General features: G+C 49.1%; 1 protein-coding gene across 1 annotated transcript in view; it reads right to left on the bottom strand.

Annotated features, from left to right (window-relative positions):
• PRKCA (protein kinase C alpha) overlaps positions 1 to 23,587 on the bottom strand; it is a 392,310-nt gene that overhangs the window by 65,099 nt on the left and 303,624 nt on the right. The window contains exons 6-8 of the mRNA XM_044247588.1: positions 22,753 to 22,909; positions 21,524 to 21,658; positions 21,172 to 21,268 (exon numbers count right to left, since the gene is read on the bottom strand). Coding sequence (XP_044103523.1) covers positions 21,172 to 21,268; positions 21,524 to 21,658; positions 22,753 to 22,909 — 389 coding nt within the window. The remainder of the gene's footprint in view (positions 1 to 21,171; positions 21,269 to 21,523; positions 21,659 to 22,752; positions 22,910 to 23,587) is intronic.

Genomic DNA, 23,587 nt, shown 5'->3' with positions numbered 1-23,587 from the left:
CCTGCTTCCATATGGTATAAACTTTTTCTTTGGCAGCATTCTTTTGCCACATGTTTTTAGTGACGGCATCACACCTGCTACGTGGACCTGCCAGTGTCCCCTATCGTTGGACAGCCACATTATTTCCAATAACACACAGATGAACAATTTTGTATTCTAAATCTCCGTGCACATCCCTAGTCCCTGTGGGCTGGATTCCTGATGTGGAACTGGCCAGGTCAAGAGGGATACGGCAAAGGCTGGTGTCCAAGGCCAGGCACTTTAATCTGACCATGAAGTGTTGGACAGAAAACCGGGAATCTAAAGAGTCAAGGCAACCTGATTCCTCATCTTGGTTTCTTTTGGGTCTTGTGTCTAATTTCATCTAATCATCCTTTTTGAACTCTCTTTCAGATCTGGTAATCCAACCAACAACTATAAACTGGTGGCATGCGTCCATGTGTCCCTCCTGTACAAGCACGCCAACACCCACTGCCTGGAATCTTCTCCTGGCGCCGGGGATCACAGGTGGCCGGCAAATCACAGGTGTGCATCATTCATTCATCTGCAGGGAGTTCTCAGGCCCAGGGACGGTCAGCCATGGAAGGGTCCCAGGAAAGGTCCGCTCTGCCTTTGGGCAGGTGCAGACACTGGGGTGTAGAGAGCTAACTCTACTCCCCAAGGCTCTGGAGCCCTTGAGCCAGTATTGGAGGCAGGGGTGGGGGGTAGAGAAACAAGGATGTTTCTTTCTTCTATACTCATCCTTGAAACCGGATCCCCAGGGGATCATTCCCCTGAGATGTAATGTTGGACCAGCGGCACAAGGGTGACAGAGCTTTTAGTATTTGGAAGGAAGCTGGAGATACGCTAACCCCTGTCACCCATGTTACAGACGTGGCGACAGGCTAAGTGATGAGTCTCACTCTTGTCTTCGTCCCCAGGCTCTGAATCCAGACCTCTGAGCTTTGAATTCAGTGCTTGTCCTCCCATAGCAAGGGTAGGCTGAGGTCTTCTGTGAAGGGACCACTACTGCGGTAAGGAAAACATGTGGCTCTGTCAGCCAAAGACCATCTCTGTTTCAACAACCCAGTCCTGCCACTGTCGTGTGAGAGCCACACGAGTGGGGGGTCCACGAACACCCACACGAGCCACATTTTGGCCCGTGGGCTGCCGCTGACCTACCCTTGCCCCGTGTCACTGCCGTTGGACGGAGACAACACGCCCGTGTCTCCTTGTTAACCCAGCACGACAGCCACGGCAAAGACGACACACTGGAATTATCCGCTCGCTCTTCCGCGGCGCTCGATGTGCTGACCTCCCCGGGGACGGGACTGCGCCACGTGCAGGCACCCCGTGTGCGGAGGGAAGGGCTGAGTCAGTAGGGCAGAAACGTAAGGGAACTACATTAAGTCATTTTCTTAATAAAAAATATTTTTATGGACACATCCACGTAGGCTGTCGCCACCGCTGAACGAATTCACAGGGAGCCGGTGGGCCTGTTGTCATGGCAACTGAGCCACAGGCTCCAGAGAAACATGCCCCCCCCAACACACCTGTTGTCCTGTCCAATGTGGACAACGCAAAGTGCTTGGTTCTCTCTGTCCTGAGCGTCACACACAACTAGTAGCTTCCTGTGCTGTTTCCTGTGCAGCCAACCTCCTTCTCCTGCATTTCCCAGCTGTCCCCTCACTGTCCTCTCGGGCTGGCTGCCCCAGGGCTATCAGGTTGCAGGACTCGTCGCCCTGATAAACCAATCCTGGGAAGGCGTTGCCCTCAGTCCCCCCTGCTGCTGAGACTCCAGACTTGGATCAGGGTCTGAGGACCAAAAACTCGCCCTCAATTTTTCCCTTTGCAAGAAGAGGGGGTCTCTGGACCAGTAGGGCAAGGGGGTACACATCGGAAGGTGCCATGTGAGGGCACGTGGCCGAGGCACAGGACTGTCAGAGCTCGTCTCGTAGTCAGTACTTCTGGGAAACCTCTCATCCTTCTGCCACCAGGAACGTCCCTCTTTGGGGTTAACGATGCACAGATTTACGAGTCTGCTGCGGCAGGGTCCGGAGCCCGGGAACTCCTGGAAGCTATCGGGGTCAGTGGTTCAGACGGGTCAGCTGTTCAGCACTGCTGCTTCCGGACGGTCAGCAACTCTGCTGCTGAGAAAGCAGACTGGATGTGACCGGGCTGGGGCCCAGGCAAGCCAGGCCAGACCACGGGAGTCCCTCAGACCTACAGAAAGCCTGGACTTCCTGCCTTTGCGGCACCTTGTCATAACATGAAATCGAGGAACAACTGGGAGCATAACGGGTTGATCCCAGCTTCAGGTCCGTCAAAAGAATCAAAAGAGAGAGTCACAAATTCCTACGGATCTTAGGTGTGCAACTTTTCCTGGGATCTTTCGTTTGCAAGTCTTGACTGCCCTCTTGTGGTGTTTTCCTTTCCAAAGCCCTCGCGCTGGGACTGGGATCTTTTAGTAGCGATGTGCCCGAGGTTCCCTGGGCCACCCTGCACAGGTGAAACTCCTACAAAAGCTCAAAGGAGACACAGATTGTATCTTTCTAGCTCTACCTTTACAGAAGATGGTTCTAAATCTCCAACATGCAAGCCAGTCCTCTGAGAAATGCCCACCGTCTGGGCCAGAAGTGTGTTTTAGTCTCTGCATGTTTCAGGTCTTGAAAACAACATCTCTACGGTTCTAGACCTAGGATTCCTGAATCTCCCCTCCACCCCACCCCAGGCCTTCGACTGAGCTCAGACTTTGCCAGAAGCAGGGAAAAGAAGGCAGGGAGGGCTGCGAGGGAACGAAAGTGGCCTGGGGGAGCCTCTGTGTTTATCTGAAAGCACAGAACAATCTGGGAAATTCAGTGAAAAAGCCCACAAGGGAAATGCAACAGAAGCTAAATGATACAGAACAGCAGCTCCTGAAATCAACTGAAAACCAAAATCAAAAACCCTCAACACCAATAAAGCCTACAGCCCTGGGGAAAGTTCCAGACTCTGCCCTCCACCCCTGTCCAGCTGCTGGCAGAGAGGTGAGCAGACCTGGGCCCCTAGCAGAGGAGGCCTGACCCAGCATCCTCACAGAAGTCAACATAAACAAAAACAAAAGGATCCCTTTCCCCCCAGTACTAGATACGATTGCTCAATTCCTCAATTTTCTTTATTATCAAACATCTCTGACAGCAGCAAACATTTTGAAAGTGGGGTCGAATGCAATTAAATTCAGCACACAATTTCCACCAACCATTGATTTCACCCTATCTTCACTGGGCATTTAGAAACCCACTGAGTTTCTAGCTCAGTGGGTTAAGCCACTGCCTTAGGCTCTGGTCATGATCTCAGGGTCCTGGGATCGAGTCCCGTATGGGGCTCTCTGTCTGCTTCCCTTTCTCTCTCTGTCTGCCTCTCTGCCTACTTGTGATCTCTGTCTGTCAAATAAATAAATAAAATATTAAAAAAAAATAAAAACCACACCACTTTTTGGGGCACTTGGGTGGCTCAGTGGGTTAAAGCCTCTGCCTTCAGTTCGGGTCCTGGGATCGAGCCCTGTATTGGGCTCTCTGCTCGGCAGGGAGCCTGCTTCCCCTTCTCTCTCTCTGCCTGCTTGTGATCTCTGTCAAATAAATAAATAAAATCTTAAAAAAAAAAACACACCACACCAGTTTTTATAAATGGAGGGACTTAATTACAGCTCAGTGGGACACACCTGCTTCCCAGGCTGGCGGCCACTGCCCTGCTCTGGGCTGCTGCGTCCCCTCTGCCCCCCAACCGCCCAGGGCAACCAGCTGACAGAGAAGCAAATGGCAAAGATATGTCCACCAGATGCGGACTGGAATGTCCATTACGGCTGTTGATTTCTCCGAGCCTCAGCTGCTTCATCTGTAAAACGGACCGACTGCTGCCTCCCTCCTCCTGAGTGGGGAGACCTCCCTTCCTATAGGGACGGTGGCATCACGAGAGCTCAGGAGCTGTGGCCACACCAGAAGAGAGATTCTTCTGACAGGAGGCAAGCAGAGAGGGGCAGAGATGAAACAAAGGGACATACCTGAGGTGGGGGAGGGGTCCCCACGGCCCTCAGGGGCCCTGGCCAAGCAGTCCATGTGTGTTTGCTGTAAGGGCTGGTCTCCAGGGCAGGAGTAGCCCTCGGAGGATGGGCTTTGGGGAGGGTCTGTATGGCTCAGATGGGGCTTAGATGCCTGGAGGTAGATGGCAGGGGGGATGGTGTCAATAAGCCGGGAAGGGCTAGTAAAGTTTAAATTCTTTCCATTGCTGTGATGCCACCGGTAGCTACAGGCCGCTGGGGCTTGGGGGGCAACGTGGGTAACACAAGGATGAGCCCATGGCTGCAGCCCTAGCCACCATCTGTGCAGATGAGGCTGCCCACCCACGGCCACTAGCCAGAGTCACAGACTGTCCTCTCTGCCTGCCTCCTCCCAATGTGTCAACACAGAGAAACGGCCCCCGGGGGCCAGCCACGGACTGAGGACTGACAGGTCTATTTTCAGAAAAAGCCACAAGGTGAGGATTAGCTCGTAAGCAAGAAAGCGATGCCACTCTGGAAAGAGGTGTGAGCGATGGCGTTCCGTTTCCACTGCCTGGGCTGGGGCGGATTTCCGACAGAAAGGTGACATTTTCAGGGAGCGTCATCTGTGCTGCTTGTCCTGAGACCCGTGACAGAAGGCACAGGAAACAAGTAGTGTGCACCAACGCAGAGACAAGAGGCTTCACTGACATCTCCCAACCCTTCTCGTCAATGACCTTCATTGCTGGAAAAGGGAGGGGGTTGCTAAGCCTCCAATGCACAACTGGGTCTCCCGTCCCCGGGGTGCATGAGGAGGGGGTGGGAGGGGGCGCGCTCAGAAAACACGACAAAGTGTTCATTTTAACTTGGCGATGGCTTCTCAGAAAACAGCCATGTTTCTTCTCTCCATGGGGAAGACGCCTGGTTCGTAAGAGTTAGGGGCAGGCAGGGGGAGGATGTGGACTGTCACAGCAGCAGCAACACTAGCCAGCTCACAACCCAGCGCTGTCCTGGCCACCATTCATATTGCCTCGTTCAGTCCTCCCAGTGACCTAGGAGCCTGGTGATTTTTATCGCCCCCATTTTAGAGATGGAGAAACTGCGGTATGAGAGGTGAGCTAAGCGGCCCCTGGTCTTACAGCCAGGAGGCTGAGCTGGGACTTGAACCCAGGCAGCCTGGAACTTAACCAGGACACGGGGCTGCTTCCCTGCAGGGACAAGAAGGGAGCCTTGCCGCCCAGTGGGCAGGAGGGACGGCAGGCCTGAAGAGGGGACAGTCGCTCACTATAGCTGGGAAGGGTCGGAGTTTACCTGCCAGGAGGAGACCCAGGAGGTGAAGGCTTCCTCCCAACTTTTTCTTCTTCTTTTCCCTTCCCCTTCATTTCCCTTTCCAGCCACGTCTGAGCTTTGCTGCCATGCCCAGCCCTTCCTACACGTGGTGAAATAGAGCCCGCTACACAGATTATTTCTCCCTGGGACGACAGACTCGCCAGCCTCATCACAAAGATGGAAACACACCGCACGGGCAGGGGACATCTGGGCCCCAGGAAGGACCCGAATCCCCGGGTGTGAACCCACTTCATCATAGTAGAGCCTCCTCTGAGATAACAGGGCAGGACAGGTGATTTATTTGCTTTTACAAAGGAACCATTTCCATGTCCTGGAAGGAGCGAGAGGGGACTGGTCACTCTGACAGGGGACATTGCCAGGTGGCTCAGTGTGTGGGGCGTGGCCAGCTTCTGAAGAGGTTTCTCCAAAGGGAACACACAGCATCACTGTGTGACAGAGTTTCAAAGGACAAACAACGGGAGGGCAGCGACGAGAGAAATCGTGACAGATGCATGTTTTCATACACTCTGTAAGACTCGTGAAACCTCAGAGAATATTTTTTTTTCTTCCCTATTTCCCATACCTCTGGGTCACTAATTTCTGGTGGCCTGAGGGCACATCATGCCTGTAGTGTCAGATACGAGTTCTACAGAAAGAAACTTGAAAAACATTATTTACTAGACGTTTTCCTTAGTGCGGTGTTTTAAAAGGTGTTTTCTAAATTGACTCTAGCTTAGGCTCGGGGGCGGGATTTCCCCCTTGCAAATTCTTCACCCAAGTCTTTGAATGTTTAGATGTCTCAGATGGTTCCAGTATGAATATGGTGTAACGATCCAGAGTGGATTTCAATTATTAACAAAGGCAATACATTGAAAACACAGCTGGTACACGGCTCTAACCAGCTCCCCGGAAGAGACTGGTGTTGTTAGAAAAGATTACGGATAAGGTTTTTGAAATAATTTACATGCACATCGCCAAGTTCCATTTGACAGTTGGGGGGAGGGCCGGGTAGAATGGTTGATTAGGTTATGAACAATTCCTTTGAGGGAAAAAATGAAAAAAAAATGGAAAAAGGAATGAAATACAGTGAGTAGCATTAAGCCAGGCATTAAGAACATCAGAAAAATCTGATGATTTCAGCCCATGATGTATTACACTACGCCTTCTGCAGAAAGGCACGCATGTCGTGCAAGTTCACCATATTGTTTGCATGCTCATGGAGATGTCTACATAAAATTGAAAATGAGTCTTAGTATGTGATTGGGGATAGATACTGGCAGAAGGAGAGGAAAATGTGTGCTGTGGATTTAAAGATGCACTCTTTCTGTTCGTTTGATGCTTTAAAAACAGACTTGAACTTATCTTGAATCACTGATCGGAGATTTCAATTATTTCCTAGTTCATATAATCTTAAATGGACTTAATCTGGAGACAGGGAGGATAGGTATGCTCTCTGGGTGACACGTAAGGAGCGTTATCCCCCTCACTGGAGGGTCGTGGCCATTTGGAGGGGAACGCACGGACGGGGACACGAGGAGGCGGAGGGTTCAAGCCACCAGAACACACAGTGCATCCTTAAGAGCGGAGAGCATGGCTGAGGGGGTACTCAGGCTTGGCAGCCACAAAAACGTTTTTGTGGCAGGGAGGGTGGCAGAGGACAGAGTGGAGGAGGAAGTACCTTTAAGAAGCGGACATGACATCCCTGCAAGAGACAGGAGAAAGGGGAAAACTGCGAGGTTAGTAGGGAGGGCGCTCCAGACACAGGAAAACGAAAAGCACCACGAGAAAAAGAAAACTCGAATTTCCAGGGCAGACAGAAGGCACGGGGAGGGGCAGCCCGGGAGGCGGCGGGAGGCTCCAACAGAGAAGGCAGGCACTGCCTGGAGGCTCGGGAGAGGCAGGTCTGACTTGGTCCTCGGAGGGGTGGGAATGGACCCTTTCTTGTTGTGTTAGAGCAGACTCCTGTCAGACCACACAGACCACGGCCCTTCTCACTCCTTCCTGTGGCTCTGATGTGGCCACGCGTGATATCCCATCACACAGCCCCACGACCATCATGAGGCTTCCTTTGCTTAGGGCCGGTCCAGACGGTGCAGTAATGGTTCCCCTGGATCGTCGGTGTCTGAGGTAGCACACAGCTAGTTCCCCGCAAGCTTTACCCACGGAGGTCGCCACTCCTCAGTAAGTCAGAAGACCACAAAACCCACTTACCATGAAAACTACCTGTACCAAAATTAATTTTTTCCTTGATCATTCAGGAGACTCCTTGGAATCTTGAAGAGCCAAAGACCACTGGTAAAACATATAGACTGGGCGGCTTGTTAACCGTGTTCTGGTTGCCTGAACACTAGGTGACCAGGTTTGGCCAATTTCTTTTGATATTTCAACTTCTGTCTAAAAAAAAAAACAAAAACAAAACAAAAAACACCCCCCCCCCCAAAAACAAAAAACAAACAAACCAAAAAAAACCCTCCTGACTGGGTAACTTTACTTTCGAAAGAGCTAACATGAGAAGGATAAATTGAAACCATCTTAACAGAAAACTTCGTACCAGGAGTCATGAGATGAGTCCCGCCAGTTCATACAGAGTATGAGTGCGGGGGAGAAAATGTGAGAAGGAGGCTGGTTTTCCAAACCCCAAATTCCACAGCCTGAAAAGGTCACCATATCCCCGAGCCTTAACCAAGAGGAGCTCAGAGACAAACAGATTATATTTTGTGCTTGGAAGGGTTTGTCTACTAAAATAGGAAGCTGGTCAAATAATGAATTTTACATCTCTTTGAACAGGTACGGATAGATTAGTCTTGGTTACATCTTCTAATTATGGTCCTTTAAATCTGTAATCGTGAGTCTATTTATAATTGTTCTCAAAATAGGCCATTTTATTCTAATCCCCAAAGGTCTATTTTAGGCCAGAGATCTTAATCCACATCAAGATTAAAGGCAACTAACAATAGCAACAAAAACATCCTTATTGAAATGTTGGTGCTGTTTCCAAGAACTTTAGAGGAAATTTAGTTAACATTTCTCCTGCACCTTTCGGATAGAGCTGCCCAATCTTTGCCTTAATACCTCTCGGGAGAGAGGACTTGGGGTTGGCTGAGATGCCCTGAAAAGTACATGGTATGGCTTCAGAAGGTCCTACTTCCCACTTCCATCTGCAATAGGCCACCTTCCACAGAGCCTACTTACAAAATCCTCCGACGGACACTTCCGTATGGGCAGTTTCCCAGCCTTCCCCCAACCGCTGGGCTCTCGGACTCGAATGGACCTAGAAGACCCCTAAGCCATTTCATGCATGGACATGGCAAATGAACCCCAATCTTTTTTTGGAAAAAAAAAAAAAAAGAAGTCAGGGGCGCCTGGGTGACTCAGTTTGGTTAAGCCTCTGCCTTTGGCTCAGGTCATGATCCCAGGGTCCTGGGATTGAGCCCCTCATCGGGCTCTCTGCTCGGCGGGGAGTTTGTTTCTCCCTCTCCCTCGGCCCCTCCCCACCGCTCGTGCTCTCTCTGTCTCTTGAATAAATAAAATCTTTTTTAAAAAAATCAAGGAGGGCTCCTGGGTGGCTCAGTGGGTTAAGCCGCTGCCTTCGGCTCAGGTCATGATCTCAGGGTCCTGGGATCGAGTCCCACATCGGGCTCTCTGCTCTGCAGGGAGCCTGCCTCCTCCTCTCTCTCTCTCTCTGCCTGCCTCTCTGCCTACTTGTGATCTCTCTCTCTGTCAAGTAAATAAATAAAATCTTTAAAAAAAATAAAAATAAAAAAATCAAGGAAAGGTTAATGGAGGGAATCCGCCAGACTCCCGCAGACCCTCTCCTTCCCCACATCCGTGAGTACTCCGAGGGAACACAGGTTGACCCTCACGCTTTGATGTCGGCCGGGAGATGAGGAAGTAAAGCTCCTCTGTGCAGAGGCAAGATGGTACATGTCTGAGAGCTGCCTTAGTGTTAACTACCCCGTTCTCCATAATGAACACGAGAGACACGGAACTTAATGGGGTCCTGGGCACGGGCCCTCTCTGACTCCACCTGGTGGGCTTGATGAGGCAGGGAGGGGGCTACGATGCCTCGCACACTAGAGCAATGGTCTTAAAGGCCAGAGACTTGATCCATGAAAACAAAATCCATCAAAAAAACCAAAATAAAATACCCACGAATGCCCCAGCCATTGGCTCCTGCACCTCTCACATCGGGAGCTGCCATTTTGAGTTCCTGAGGCCACTGTGGTCTCACGTTAATGCCACATCACGAGAGCCACAGTCTTCTCAGCAGTGAGGCTGGACCGGAGTCTCAAGAACTGGAGACAGAGGTACTTGGACAAGGAACTGACCTGCGGCCCGAGTCAGACACCTGCTCATTCTGTTTACTGGGTTCAGGCTGGAAAGAAAGTTCGGCTGCTCCTTTACTGTGAGGGTCAGGAACATGACGCATAGAGCGGAGCCAAAGTAAAACGTGTCACATCCCCTGTTCCTACTCGGTAATGTTCTTAAGACACACCATTCACCAGTCAGAAATTTCCCGAACTACTTATTCCTGGAGCCACTCAAAGTATGGGAAAGGAGCTGGTTCATCTCTGGACATGACCATATTCCTTGCACCTGTAGTGTTGCCCGAGGCTAAAGGGATTTAGGTGTGAAGGAGGGATACACTCTGGGCTGCAGAATGGCCTCTCCTCGGAAGGCCTCCATCAGCTTCCCAGACACGCAGGCTCAGACACTCTCTCCCGGGCTATCGAGGAAAGCCGAACGGGGCCTGATGTTTAAGATCTGAGGCCTCCAGGGCAGGGCTGGCCGTTTGCACTGTGGACACACGCAGGTGGCAAATCCAACAGGTGTGTGCAGCAGGTGAGCCGTCTTGGTCTGCACAAGGAAATCTCAGACCCGTCTAAAAGGCTTGAGAAGCATGTCAGAATGGGTAGGCTTTGGAAAGCTTGACACAGAGGGGAAGTGGGGGGTCTCTGCAAGGGAACGCAAGCGCTAAGGTGCATGCCAAAGCATGGTGTGTGTGCGAGGGGGATGGGGACGTGGCATCACAGGGAGCAGGACCGAGAAGAGACAGAAGGTCTCGGTCCTGCTACAAACCAGCTCAAGTAAGGCCCTTCTGTGCTTTTGTTTTCTCTCCACGGCGGTAATTTTGCACGTCGCCCCCCCCTTCTGATATGCTACTACTACATTATAAACTTCCCTTGAGAAGGACCAGACAGCACATATTTTAGGCTTTGGAGGCCACAGAGCCTCTATTCCAGGGACGCAGCTCTGCTTTTGTGGCTGGAAAGCCGCCACTGACAATAAATGGACAAGCGTGGTTGTGTTAGTAAAGTCTTTAGATGCTGAAGTATGAAGTTCATCTAATTTTCAAGTGTCATGAATACTACCCTTAAAAAAATCACTGAAAATATTCAAACCATTCTTAGCTCAGGAGCTGCATGAAAGCAGGTGGCTAGGGGTCCGTCCCTGTGCCACTGGACTTGAATACTGGGTGTCACGGGGTCTGTCATCACCTCCACAACCATGGGAGGACACAAGTTTGTTTACCCATTATTTGACAGGTCACACCTTCCCCATCAGCGTTTCTTAAACTTTAAAGGGGACAGGATCCCCCTGGGCATCTTGTGAAAATGCAGATTCCGATTTTAGTACAAGTCTAGGATGGGATCTGAGAATCTGCATTTTATAAGCAGGCTCCATGCCTGGTGTGGAGCCCAAAGTGGGGCTTGAGCTCACGACCCCGAGATCAAAACCTAAGCCGAGATCAAAAGTCAGGTGCTTAACTGACGAGCCGCCACCCAGGTGCGCCCTGCATTTCTGATAAGCTCCCAGATGATGTTCTGGCCGCTGGTCCATGTGTCATACCCGGAGTTGCAAGATCCGAAACACAAGTGGTCACTTTTTTATTTTTTCCAGGCTACTCAGGGAGTTCAGAATCCTTGGGAATGACCTCCCTAGATCCCCAATTCTAATTCTTTGTAGGACATGCTCCTTGTGAAAACAGCAAACAGCATTATGTTGAGGGGTGGGGTATTATACTTATTCTAGGCTTTTCTGTTTTAAGGGGTTTTGACTTCTTTTTTGGTGCTTGGGCTAGAACCATAGGGACCGGTATCAGTGCTTAGGTACCATATCTCTGTTCATTGCAAGGGACACTGGCTCTTCCTTCCTTCCAACGCCTGACCTGCGAACTCCCCATAGTACCAGGCCTTGGGTGCACACGGATGGCTGCTTTTAACATTTACTGTAGGCTTGCCCTGTCTATTGAACCAGCAACATCCACCCATAAGCCACCCCCCCTCCCCGCCCCGCCGCCCACAGCTCCAAACACAAGGCTTTTTATGTCAATTCAGGAGTCCATTAGGATGGAACAGATAACTAGAATGTACAATCTTTTTCTGGTTTCCCACCAAAGTCATTTCCATAAGAGAAATTAAGCTGAAAACATGCTGCCAATGCTAGGCTATAAATGCATTCACCCTCCCTTGCGGACTAATCAGAAATAATGTGCAGTTGCTTTTGGGAAGCTTCCTTTGAGCCTGCTCAGTTGAGTGGTGGTGCTAAACTCTGCTGACAAGGACCTAATGAATGTGTGACAATGATTTCAAACATTGAACTCTGTCCTGTTTCGGCTTAAGAGTTTACTTCTAAGACAGAGCTGAGATACAAAGAATAAAATATCCTTCAGCTGATGTGCATTTTATAGACTTCCCCCCTGCTTAACAGCACACAGTTCAGAAAGTAATTAATTAAGCCATTTAGGGACCAGAATGAATAAATTAAAAAAAAAAAAGCAGAATCTATATTGGGGCACACAGATTTTGTGTTTTGGGTCCAAAAGGTCACTGGAAAGTACTCAGGTTTCCATAGTAACAGTAGCAGGCCTGATCAGATCAACAAATAGCTACAATTTATCTGAGGGTCTCCAGTGAACTATTTTCTTTTTTTCTCATCCAGAGAAGAACACTCTGAATTAGATAAAGTCTTCAAAGACAATGGAGGGCTTCTGGAAAATCCAATTTCAGCAACAGTAAACAGGAAAATGTTTGCTAGCTCTTTCTTCACATAACCTAGCAACGGAGTCTCATCAATGTTGACTTAAATACTTTAATAGTAAGTGGATCACATTAATTTGTTAAGCAGTAATAGGGATCATCTCAAAATGTTTCCCCGGAATAAATACAAGTAGATACATGTGTGTTCTTCAGGAAATCTGCAGTCTCCAGGGTGCTGCTTCTTTCTAGCAGTGTCTGGACCTCGACCATGAGCCCCACAAAGCAGCTCATTCTCATGGAACACGTGCATCAATTTCATTTTGGCTCCTTTCGCTATAGACCCTGCTATGGTTCCGAACGGTCATAAATGCAAAACCGGGAGGACACAGACCTCATGGAAGCCACAGCTAATCCTGCCTCAGGGTCTGACCAAGTGACATTCTGTAGAATCTTTTCAAAAAAGTCTTTCAAATGGAACATCTGAGCCAGGGAAAGTTAGTGTCCTTTTGTTTCCAAAATATCTGTGAAAACTAATGTCGCTCATGAATTCACAGCCCTTAGGTAATACATTTAGTCTAGTCCCTGAGGTAAAGCAACTTTGGGTCTAAAATGGAGGGCGGGGTGAAGCTCTGACCCTCTGCTCACAGCTTTCCAACTCTAACCAGACATTCTCAGTACATTTCACTGGGACTTCTGGGATGACTGTGAGAAATTTGTATTATTAAATTATTAAGTAACTCAAATATTGTCCTAGCTTTGTTACATCCTTCTAATAGTTACTTGGTCATGCCAAAAATACACAGACACACACACACACACACACACACACACCCTTATCTGGGTCCAGCAACATGCCCAGAATCCTGAGAGAAGCCACTTCCTAAAATCCAGTTCTCTTGGATACAGATGATGTATAAGCCCAGGAAAAATATACTAGAAAGTCACTGGTTTTGCATTTCTTTTTTTCTTAAGATTTTATTTATTTATGTGACAGAGATCACAAGTAGGCAGAGAGGCAGGCGGAAAGAGAGGAGGAAGCAGGCTCCCCGATGAGCAGAGAGCCCGATGCGGGTTCAGACTACCCTGAAATGTTGCCTATATGGGAAACTGAGCTGAAGCAGAGCCGGGTTGGGGAGCCTGCCGCTGAACGTAAGAGAGAGAACTGGAGTTTTAACTTCAAGCTCTAGAATGTGGTGAGTGTTGAGACAATCAATCTACTGGTCTGTTCTCAGGAATGATTCCCTGTCCGAACTTCTCCAAGCAGTGTTCTCAGATGCTCATGCCTCTCTGTAGCACCTCTTTGCACATAGAGGTGTAGGGTCAGAGTTTCTAAGTTTTCATAAGTGTCAATCTAAACCAAATCTGAGTAAGCCCATATTATATAATCAGCTATGATGAAAGCAACAAATAAACAAACAAAAAACCCAAAACCCCCAAACCCCCCAAAACCCAAACAGTCCTGGCTAAGCTTTATTGAGCACTTACTATATGCCAGGTGCTAGGCTAGGCAACTTACACAAATGAGCTCCTTTAATCCCCACAGCACTGCTCTGCAGCAGACACTACCATTATCCCCAATTCACAAAGAAAGGCCAAATGAAAGATCAGAGAATTTAAGCCTCTTATGCAAGGTTACTGCTAGTAAGTGGAATAGTCAGGAGGGGAAACCATGACTATTTCCACTTGTGTCCTCTTTCTAAACTATCATGATGGAACATGGAGGAATGTGCCCAAGTTCATGTACCTGGGATGTGGACAAGCCAGGGTCTGAGCCCCAGCGGCAGGACCCCCGGGCTGGGGTTCGTGCCAGGATGCAGAACCACCCCTCAAATGCAGGGGTCAGAGTGCTCAGCAAGAAACCCCCTGGAGCTTCGCGGTCCCTCACTGTGCTCCCTGCTCTCCTCCTCTTTGTCCCCATCAGCAGCACACTGCCCGCTCCCGGGAAGGGGGGCAATGGGAAGTGGCCGTCAGGCCCTTGCCCTAAGAGCAGCTGCCACCCTTCACACTCGATCATAAGCTTCTCTCTTTAGAGACGTCTGCAAGGAGTTCTCTGCAGAAAGTTCACAAGCAACACCGCCATTGAAAAGCGTTCATCTTGTTCTCTTGCATCCTGGCACTCCGGAGAGCTGTCTAGGACGTCACCTGCCAGCTCTCTAATGGGACATTACTTTCCATGATTTTCTGACAACAGAAATAGTCCATGCAGACAAAGCCCAAAGCGCACTGCCTCTTAGCGATCTTAATTCTGCTACAAATGTGTCTATTTTGCCTTTTAACTTTTTTTTTTTTTTTAATGTTAGATGTTAATTCACCCAGGAGTAGAGCAGCTGTGGCAGGCAAGGACAGAAAAAGACTCAGGTGCTTTTAGCTTCTCACTCTGCTCTATTTGAATTCTCTAAAACAGATGACGGAGACAACGAAAAGCCTTGACCCTCCCGCAGAAGACCATGGCGTGGCCTCCTTTAAGGAAAGCTGCTTGGCTTTTTTTACAGCAGCATCTCCAGTAATGGCAAACAACATGTGGAGGAGACCAGCAGCCCCAGTGGTAAGGAGTTCATTTAAACTCCATTTGTAGCTAGAAGTCATCACAATACAAATCAGAGACAGTGTCAGTGATACGGGAGCACAAGGAGAGAATTCGGGTTTGCCTGTTTTGAATACTGAAATGTGAAGTGTGAAGAGGCAGGTGGGTGGTGGTTTTCCTGGACTCCTGAGCCTGTGCTCCGGTGTGGTGGGCCCGAGGAACCTGGTCCGGGGCTCGGGTCATCAGCCCTATTGTTCCATTTCTCTATGGGGAGGATTGGGGCAGAAGGTGTTGGTTAGAAAGAAATTGCTCCAAGGGAGAGGGGCCAAGCCTTAGGAGAAAGGCACTGCCTCTGAGAGGAAGGGGAGGGGAGTGAGGGGGTGTGTGACCGGGTTAGGAGGACTAGGACCCTGGCAGGAAGTGGCTGAATCCAAAGGAGATAGTGGTCTCACAATGGGCATCTCCTTTTCTTCTCCCCTAAACCTTCTCCCTTGTTCTTATTTATTTTAAAAAGAATTTTATTTATGTGACAGAGAGAGCGAGTGAGCACAAGCAGAGGGAGAGGGAGAAGAAGACGCCCTGCTGAGCAGGGAGCCCGATGTGGGGCTCGATCCCAGTGAGGAAGGAAAGGGTTAAGGTATAGACAGGGAGAGATGGGGGGCCCCTGGCTGGGCTCTGGGACTACTCCCCGGAGGCAGAAGCCCTAAGCCAGAGTGAACAAGAGATAAGGACACAAACCACGTGGTTCCGAATGCTGGGGACTAATTTTCTTCGGTGGCTACAGTGTATCATGGAAAATGACCAGACCTCAAAGAAGTAAGTCATTAAGGGTGTTATCAGTAGTCTGTGCTCAAATCAAGTCGGCACATGAATCTCAAGGCCACAAGCTTCCCAGGGAGTTCTCCATAAGAGACAGCCCCTAGAAGTCCTCGGGGGCAACCCATTCGGGACCCCTCTCACTCCAGGGAGCTATTTCTGTCCTTTCTGCTTTCACCTTCACTTAATAAACTTTCACTTCACTTTCCCTTTTGTGTCTGCGAGATTCATCCTTCAACTCTGTGAGACAAAAACCCCGGGATCCAATAACACCAGGACCCTGGGATCCTGACCTGAGCTGAAGGCAGACGCTTCACTGACTGAGTCACCCAGGAGCCCCTCCCTTGTTCTTGATTCTAGCACATTCCCAGCTCTGGGGGTAGATGTGGTCCAAGTGGCTCAGGGGAAAAATCAACCAGACCAATGAAACACAACACAGAGACGCTCAAGCTCACGAAAAACCATGGAGATGGATAATGACCAGAAGGTCTCCTGGAACCGTTGTCAATGAGGAAAAGATATGCTCAGAAGATGCTTTTCTTCTAACTGGCCATTTGAATGCCAGGCATAACTTCCTGGGTAAAGCTCAAGAGGGGAAGGATTCAAATCCCAGATTTGGTGAAAGATCCAAAGGGCATCAAGACACCGACAGAAATGTTGGAGTTTCCTGGGAGCGCCATCACCAGCAAAACTAGGGTGCCATTTTTGGGGTGAACAGGACGTACTAGAAGCTGATGCTACACTTAGGGTCCTACGTGGGATCGTTCTTGGTGTGGTTCATGGACAGGCTCACTTTGAAGTCTTTGCTCAGGACCTTCTGCCAAACGACCATGCTGAGAAATGTTAGTGCGGCTGGTCTCTTCAGGCTGAGACTCCTTTGTCCCCCTGAAACCTTGCTTCACCCAGAGACAGCCTGACCCACTGTCAGTTACACCAAGTTCCCAATCCACCTACACGCTGTGTTCCAGAAACCCATCTAAATGTACATGAAGATCTATTTCCCCATAAAAAAATGTTATAAATGGTGATTGGGTTTCATCAATACCCTTCTATTTCGTGGTGTGGCTGGACCACAGGACACAGAATCAGTCCACCATTTAGAACATGATTTCAACATTAAAAAAAAAAAAGTTTTCCCCCAGAAAGCTCCAGAAGTTAAAAAAAAAAAAAGTGCTCTCTGTAACCCAGTTTCTGCAATGGACCATATTGAGGATGATGACAAAACACTTGTATGAAAGTCTGCTTTCAGGAAATTTCTAACGACAACCTAATTTCCTCTTTAAAACAACACCATTAAGGGGCGCCTGGGTGGCTCAGTGGGTTAAGCCTCAGCCTTCAGCTCAGGTCATGGTCTCAGGGTTCTGGGATCGAGCGCTGCATTGGGCTCTCTCCTTAGCAGGGAGCCTGCTTCCCCCTCTCTCTCTGCCTGCCTCTCTGCCTACTTGTGACCTCTCTCTCTCTGTCAAATAAAGTCTTTAAAAAAAAAAAAAACCCCACAACACCATTAAGTAAATACTATTATTATTCCTATTTATAGTGAAGGACATGTCCCGGGAAGCCACGTGGTTGATACGCGGCAGAACCAGGATCCGACGCTGCGTACAGTGCGTGGGCTGAACCAGGGGCTAAACCATGGCTCATGGGCCAAATCTGGTCTATCACCTGTTTTTATAATAATGTTTTATTAGCACACACCTGTGTCCCTTCGCTTATACCTTGTCTGTGGCTGCTTTGATGGCCCAAAGGTATAGCTGAGTGGTTGTGAGAGGAACCTAGAGGCCTGCAAAGCCGAAACTATTTATTATGCGACGCTTTACAGAAAGCGTGCTGGGCACGGGCTAGCCAACCATTCTCTGGGCCACGTGTCTCTCTAGCGCTGGCCATGAGCCTCATCGCAGAGGGCAGGGGCCCAGAAGTGGGAGGAAGGAACAGGAATCCAGAATCTCCTCAATTGTGAGGGGACGTCCTGGGGCAATCACTGACCAGCACAGGAGTTAGAAAGAGCGTATTTCTCAAGAAGCCTCCTGCCTCGTTCCCAAAAAGATCAGAAGCAGGGTCCAAAGGTACAGACAGGAGCTCCATGGACAGGAGGAAGCTGTTGGCTCTATTCATTGCCGGAGCCTTAGTATTGGACAAAGGAACAAATACATGAGCTGTGTTTGTGAATCAGGAACTGTGTGTGCTTTACTTGAAGATGGATGGGGAACGGACGCACTGTCCATGAACACTGCGCTCAGGGTTCTGATTTGTTTTGTCTTTTAGGCAGATAAACTGCTCAAGGGGGACAATGCATTAGGGAGTCAGGTCATTTCCAACCATCTTGGGATTTCTTTGCCTCCTAAGAGCTTTACTCACTGATCATTCTGTTTGCCGGGCTCTAGAATCAAATGATACATTTGAAATGTTTTCCCCCATGTTATTAAGACAAATGCTAACGCAGAGGCATAGCTGTCCATGCTCATTTGTTTGGATTCTTCTTCCATCAGATTGAGCGACTTTCGATTTCTGGAATAAGATTCAAAAATCACAACCTCGCTATTAACTCTTTCCAGAAACCAGGGCTGGACACAGAGAGAAAAATCCTGTAGACTCTAGCTGGCGTACAACACCCTGAGTAATGCCCGTTCCTAAAAGGACTAGTCATCATGCTGTATTTCATCCAGACATGAGTCACCATGGAACTTTAAATTAAAAATTTCAGCTGAATCATACTGTTACCAGAGGGCGGGAAAGTCCTTCTGGAAGAGCGGGTGGGGGAGAAAAGGACTCGGATGATGGAAGGTCAGTCAGGTTGGCAAGTATATGGAGAGATGTGGACAGAGAGGCGAGTCTGCAGACACTGGGAAGCAGTCATACCGTGGCTGGGGACGGAGAGGGAGGAAATGGGGTGGGCGTTGGAGAAACGTCTCCAAATTGCACCCTGGTGCCAGGCGGCACCCCATTTGGGAAGGCTGGCTAAGACCCAGAACTGCTCAAAAGTGGACACAGTCTTTGTGCCCAGGCACGCTGCTTCCCGACATTTGGACGCTGGAGAAAAATGAAAAGTTTCACGTTTACAGACCTCAAGAGAATTCTGCTCCATGGTTAATTCCTGCCTGAAATCAGATCTGAATGTTCCCTTTCAAATACAACACGACAGCTGTGGGAAAATTCTCAGCATCTCCTTGACCCCACCATCAAGGGGCTTGGTCTCTGCAACGCTAATGAAATGAACCACTGCAATTCCAGTAAAATCGAAGGATCTGCACAAGGTTTGAAGCAAAAGCCGGGATGTAGTTCAGGCAGGTGCTCTGAGCACAGAAACCAGAAACCGGACAGCAGAGGCTCATGGCCCTCGCTGCACTTGCCCTTGGGCTCGTAGAACTCCATCCAAAGTACATGGCCAGGAGGGAGCACCACACACGAGGCCTCTAACGAGCCTCTAGAGAGAAATGCAATTCTGGCCTCAAGCCCTCTGAACTAGCCCCCTATGCACTGCCCCTTCTCCACTGCCTTTTTTTTTTTTTTTTTTTTTTTGAATTTGGAGTTCTGACCTTTACAAAAGCTAGACTCACTGCCCAGAAAAACAGGAAGGTTACTCACCAGGAAGCCATGGAAATGAGGCACAAAAAGTGGGTCAATATTTCCCCATCAGCAAAGCAAAGTCTCAGACATTTCCAGGAGTGGCCTCCATTGTGATGCCCCAGTGCAGACCCTCCCTCAACTGGGTTCTATACCAGCAGTTCCTGACCTGCTGGTTTTTGCTAATGACCTACAACTAGGGCAGGAAATTCACCGAGACTCTGTTTAGCTTCTAGGCAATTTCTCCCGCTTGGGACATGGGAGTAGTGCTGGAACTTGAGGTCCCAAAACACTCTGGAAAGGGTCATCCTTCACAGAAGTGGTATGACGTCAGGGGTGGGGCTCCTGTCCTGAGCTTTGAGGGGGAGGTGGGCATAGACAAGGGAGGAAGTGATGGAAAAAATAAGGAGAGAAACAGCCTTGCCGGATATCGGGTGTCGACACTGGAAGGTACCCCATGCCTTAACACATCTTTGCACTTGAATGCCCTAATACTACCAGGCCCCTTTGGAAAGAACTTCACTATATACATAAATGCATTTTTTTATTCTCTCTCTTTTTTTTTTTTTTTTTTTTTTTAAGGAACAGAGATTGCCAGCTGATTTCTACTGGCTGAAATTTACCTGTGTCTATAGCGATAAAGTGTTTGTCCTATACCAAGCTCTGAGTTTTAATTAGCTGCCAATATTAAAGGGAGTCGGAAGATGACAGACTAAAAAAAAATTGGCTTTTGGCTTCTCTCAAAGAACCAGGAGATCTGGCGGCACAGGTCCCTCCTCTGGGCATGGCAATAACCAACTGGCACCAAGGAGCAGTGGCGGCCCCCGTTCCCCACCCCGCTGTCACCAGTCCTGAGGCCTGCTGCTTGCTGCCATTTACTTATATTATCTGTGACTCATTTATGCTCCCCGGGGCACCCAGGCTCACAGCCCTGACCTTAAGCATTTGCCATCAACATCCACTTCCACCAAGTATCAGCCTGCCAAAAGGCACTTTGAACGTTTTTATGTTTTACAGCCTTAAGAATTCATTCCACCTTGATATGATCTGTATGTTTCTTTGGGACAAACCTTCATTTTGGAGAGGGAAACAACAGGGAGAGGAAAAACAAAACCACTGAATCTCATTAGTGTCGACATTTCAGCCACAGTTCAGTATCTCTGTGCACGTGCGTGTGTGTGTGTGTGTACACCTGTTTCCTTAGGGGATGGGAATTCCAGTGAATCCTAATTCACCCAAGGAAGAGAAAGATTCCAAAAGGACTAACCGGTTACACAGACTGTGATGGCTACCGTATCCATCCCTCAAGCAGCCAAAATGCAGGTGATTAGAGAAACAGAAAAAAATGAAAAACGGTGATCTGGACCATAGGGCAAGTGCTTGGAGCAAAGAGTCTGGTGAGCAGAGACCAGCATGGACAGAGCAAAGACAACGAGGGAGGTAGGGAGGGCAGAGGCGGAGGGAGAATGAAGACCGAGGAATCTGGGACGGAAGGCAACCACCGACCCTTGATGGGAAGGAGACAGAGAGCCGGCCTTTTCTCCAGATCTGGAGCAGAAATGATGATGCCGGCCCGAGAGCTTAATTACACCCAAACCACCTCCTGAGTTAATGCCAAAATGTCCTCCTGCCATTTGGAGAAGCGCAGCTCTTCTTTCTAATGAGAATACCGCACTTGGAACCTGGCCTGTCTCCCCGCTGACATGCCAGCCAATTTCTTATGCAGAAACCAACCAGGCTTATTTCTGGGATGGCTCTAGTCCCCGTTCGCACCACGATAATAGGCTTAGCATGTTAACGCGGCTTGCAAAGGGAGGGGACTGTGCAGCACTTCTGTTTTTAAATAAAGGGGAAGGTGAACGCTTAAATTCTGTCCTCCAGCACGTGTGACCACAAGACTTGGGCCCAGCCCAAGGCCAAGCTTCCCAAAGGAAAGGCGGTTCCAGAAATTTCGCTGACATTCTCACCTCGAACTTCTGCCTGAGCTCCACGTTGCCTTCTTCATCCCCTTCTGGAATGGGCACATTGTAGTACTCACCTTCCTCTTGGTTAAGCAGCTTGTACCTTTGGGGGACACGGAGGGGGAGGGGAGTTAGGAAAGCTGGGATTGTACCACCGATACAGCAACTCACTCCTTCAACCTCTGGACGAGCTGTTTCTGAAATGGGTCCGGTGGGGACACTATAGCCAGATAACCTCACAGTCAATGGTCATTTTGGATGGATGCTGGTTTGTCTGCTGAATCACCAAGGGCTCTAATGTTTTCAAGACTATTAACCTTTGGTTGACACGTACATATTCAACCTTGGGCATCCTTACCATCCACTGGCCGGCATCTTCATCAGCTCTGAGACTCCAAAGGAAAGGGAGCCCATGAAGTCATTCCTTGTTGTTCGATCCCAGTCCCAGATTTCTACGGACAGTCGGCGGTCTTTATCCGAAGGTTTTAATTTGCTACAAAAGAAAGAGAGCGTGTGGACGCACCCACACAGACACACAGACACATACACACACATGGTTATGTAGACCATGGTTTTCTGAGCCAAACCCCAAGGTCATGACAGCAGTCCAAGATTAAAAAAACCAACAGTATATTCAATTCACTTCCTGGGGCTCCCCACTGCCAACAGAGTACCAGCCCCCCAGGAGCCAAAGCTCTAGACTAGCGGTTGGCAAACCAACACCCACAGGCCAAATCTGGCCCGCCGCTTGTTTTTATAAATAAAGTTTCACGGGAACACAGCCATGGGATTTTGTTTACATATGGTCTATGGCTGCTTTGATTCCAGAATGGCAGAGTTGTGTGGCTGCAACACAGACTGTATGACCAAGAAAGTCTAACGTATTTACTAATTGGCCCTCTTCTAAACTTGCCAATATCTGTTCTCTACAAAAGAACTATGTTTCTGGTCATCCAGAGAAACCACTTCCTGTGTTCTCATCTACAAGGAGGACCACTGGCTTGTGCTCAGCCACAGGTAGTGCCTTCTTACTCCGGGGGGGTTTTCTGCCACTCCCTCCCCTCCCATGGCCTCCTTCCTGCTGTCTTTTCTACCCTCTCTACCTCTGAAATCCTGGCACTCCTTTAAACCCCATTTTAAATGTCACCTCCTCCAGGAAGTCCTCCCTGTTTAAAGGTGAGGATGATCTTCCCATTTCAGGGGCAACAGCATGTGACTCCTGTATTCCTTGTTTTACAAATTATTATTCACATTTTTACCTTCCTTCTCCTAGAATGCTCAAAAGAACTCAAGTCCACCAAGAAGTGGGACACGCTTTATACATTTTGACATCATCAACATAAAGGCCATTTTTTGTACACAGTAGGTATTGATAATAATTTGGGGCCTGCACTGGATACTTGGTTACCATCCACCAAAACAGGTGACAATAGCAACATCTTAGCAGTGGTCTGAGGAAGGCTTGAGGAACGAACTGATGTTTAAAGACATTTACAACAGGCCTGCCTCATTATCTCTCACGGGGAGGTGGGCAGGTTTGTGATGTGTGGGGAGGGAATTTGACCGGGAAGAGAAGACAAAACTTACAACGTAAAAGACTCATTCCACTGGGGGTTTAACGTGGAGCGGATAGTTTTGGTTTTCTGTTTGCTTTCATTCTTGGGATCAGGAATAAGTTTCAGCTTCACATAAGGATCTGAAAGCCCATTTGGATCCATAGGAATTAGATTTTTTGCGTCACGTACTGTGAAGAGAAAAGGAAAGATCAAATGTTATAAAAAGAGAACTCACCTGGGTTGCCCAGCGGCCCGTGTCAAGACCAAGCTGGATGACAGAGACGTCAAGATGGTGTTTAAAGGCAGAGGAGGTGAGGACCCAAAGCCTCTGATCTTTGATGTCAGAAATGCTGTCTGCTGTCATGGCTGCCCAGATAACAGGCCCCACACGGGCCCTGTGGTCAAGCCTGGAGACACAGCATCGGCCTGGACACCTCGGATTAGAAATGCCAAAGCCTGGGTCCCTCCCCAAAGTTGCCACAACAGAATCTGGAAAGAAGAACCCAGGGTGCTGCTTGCAGCCCTCCTCCAGAACTGGTTGTGTGCCCGCCCCCCGCGCTCCCCCATACTCCCAGCAACCAGCCAGCCCGGTCCAAGGCACTGCATCCCTGGGGCTTCGGAAAGGATCCATCTCTTTTCTTTGAAAGGGCCAGTGACTTCCAGTCTGGCTGTACATTGGAGTCCCTCGGGAGGGGGTTTAAAAATCCCAGTGCTGGGATGCCTGGGTGGCTCAGTTGGTTAAGTGTCCGCCTTCGGCTCAGGTCATGGTCCCAGGGTCCTGGGATCGAGTCCTGCATTGGCTCCTCACTCAGTGGGGAGCCTGCTTCTCCCTCCCCCTGCTTGTGTTCACGCGCTCTCTCTCTCTC

This window comes from Neovison vison, chromosome 5, assembly GCF_020171115.1.
Source record: "Neovison vison isolate M4711 chromosome 5, ASM_NN_V1, whole genome shotgun sequence".
Lineage (NCBI taxonomy): Eukaryota > Metazoa > Chordata > Mammalia > Carnivora > Mustelidae > Neogale > Neogale vison.
This window is presented reverse-complemented; position numbering and strand designations above follow the sequence as displayed.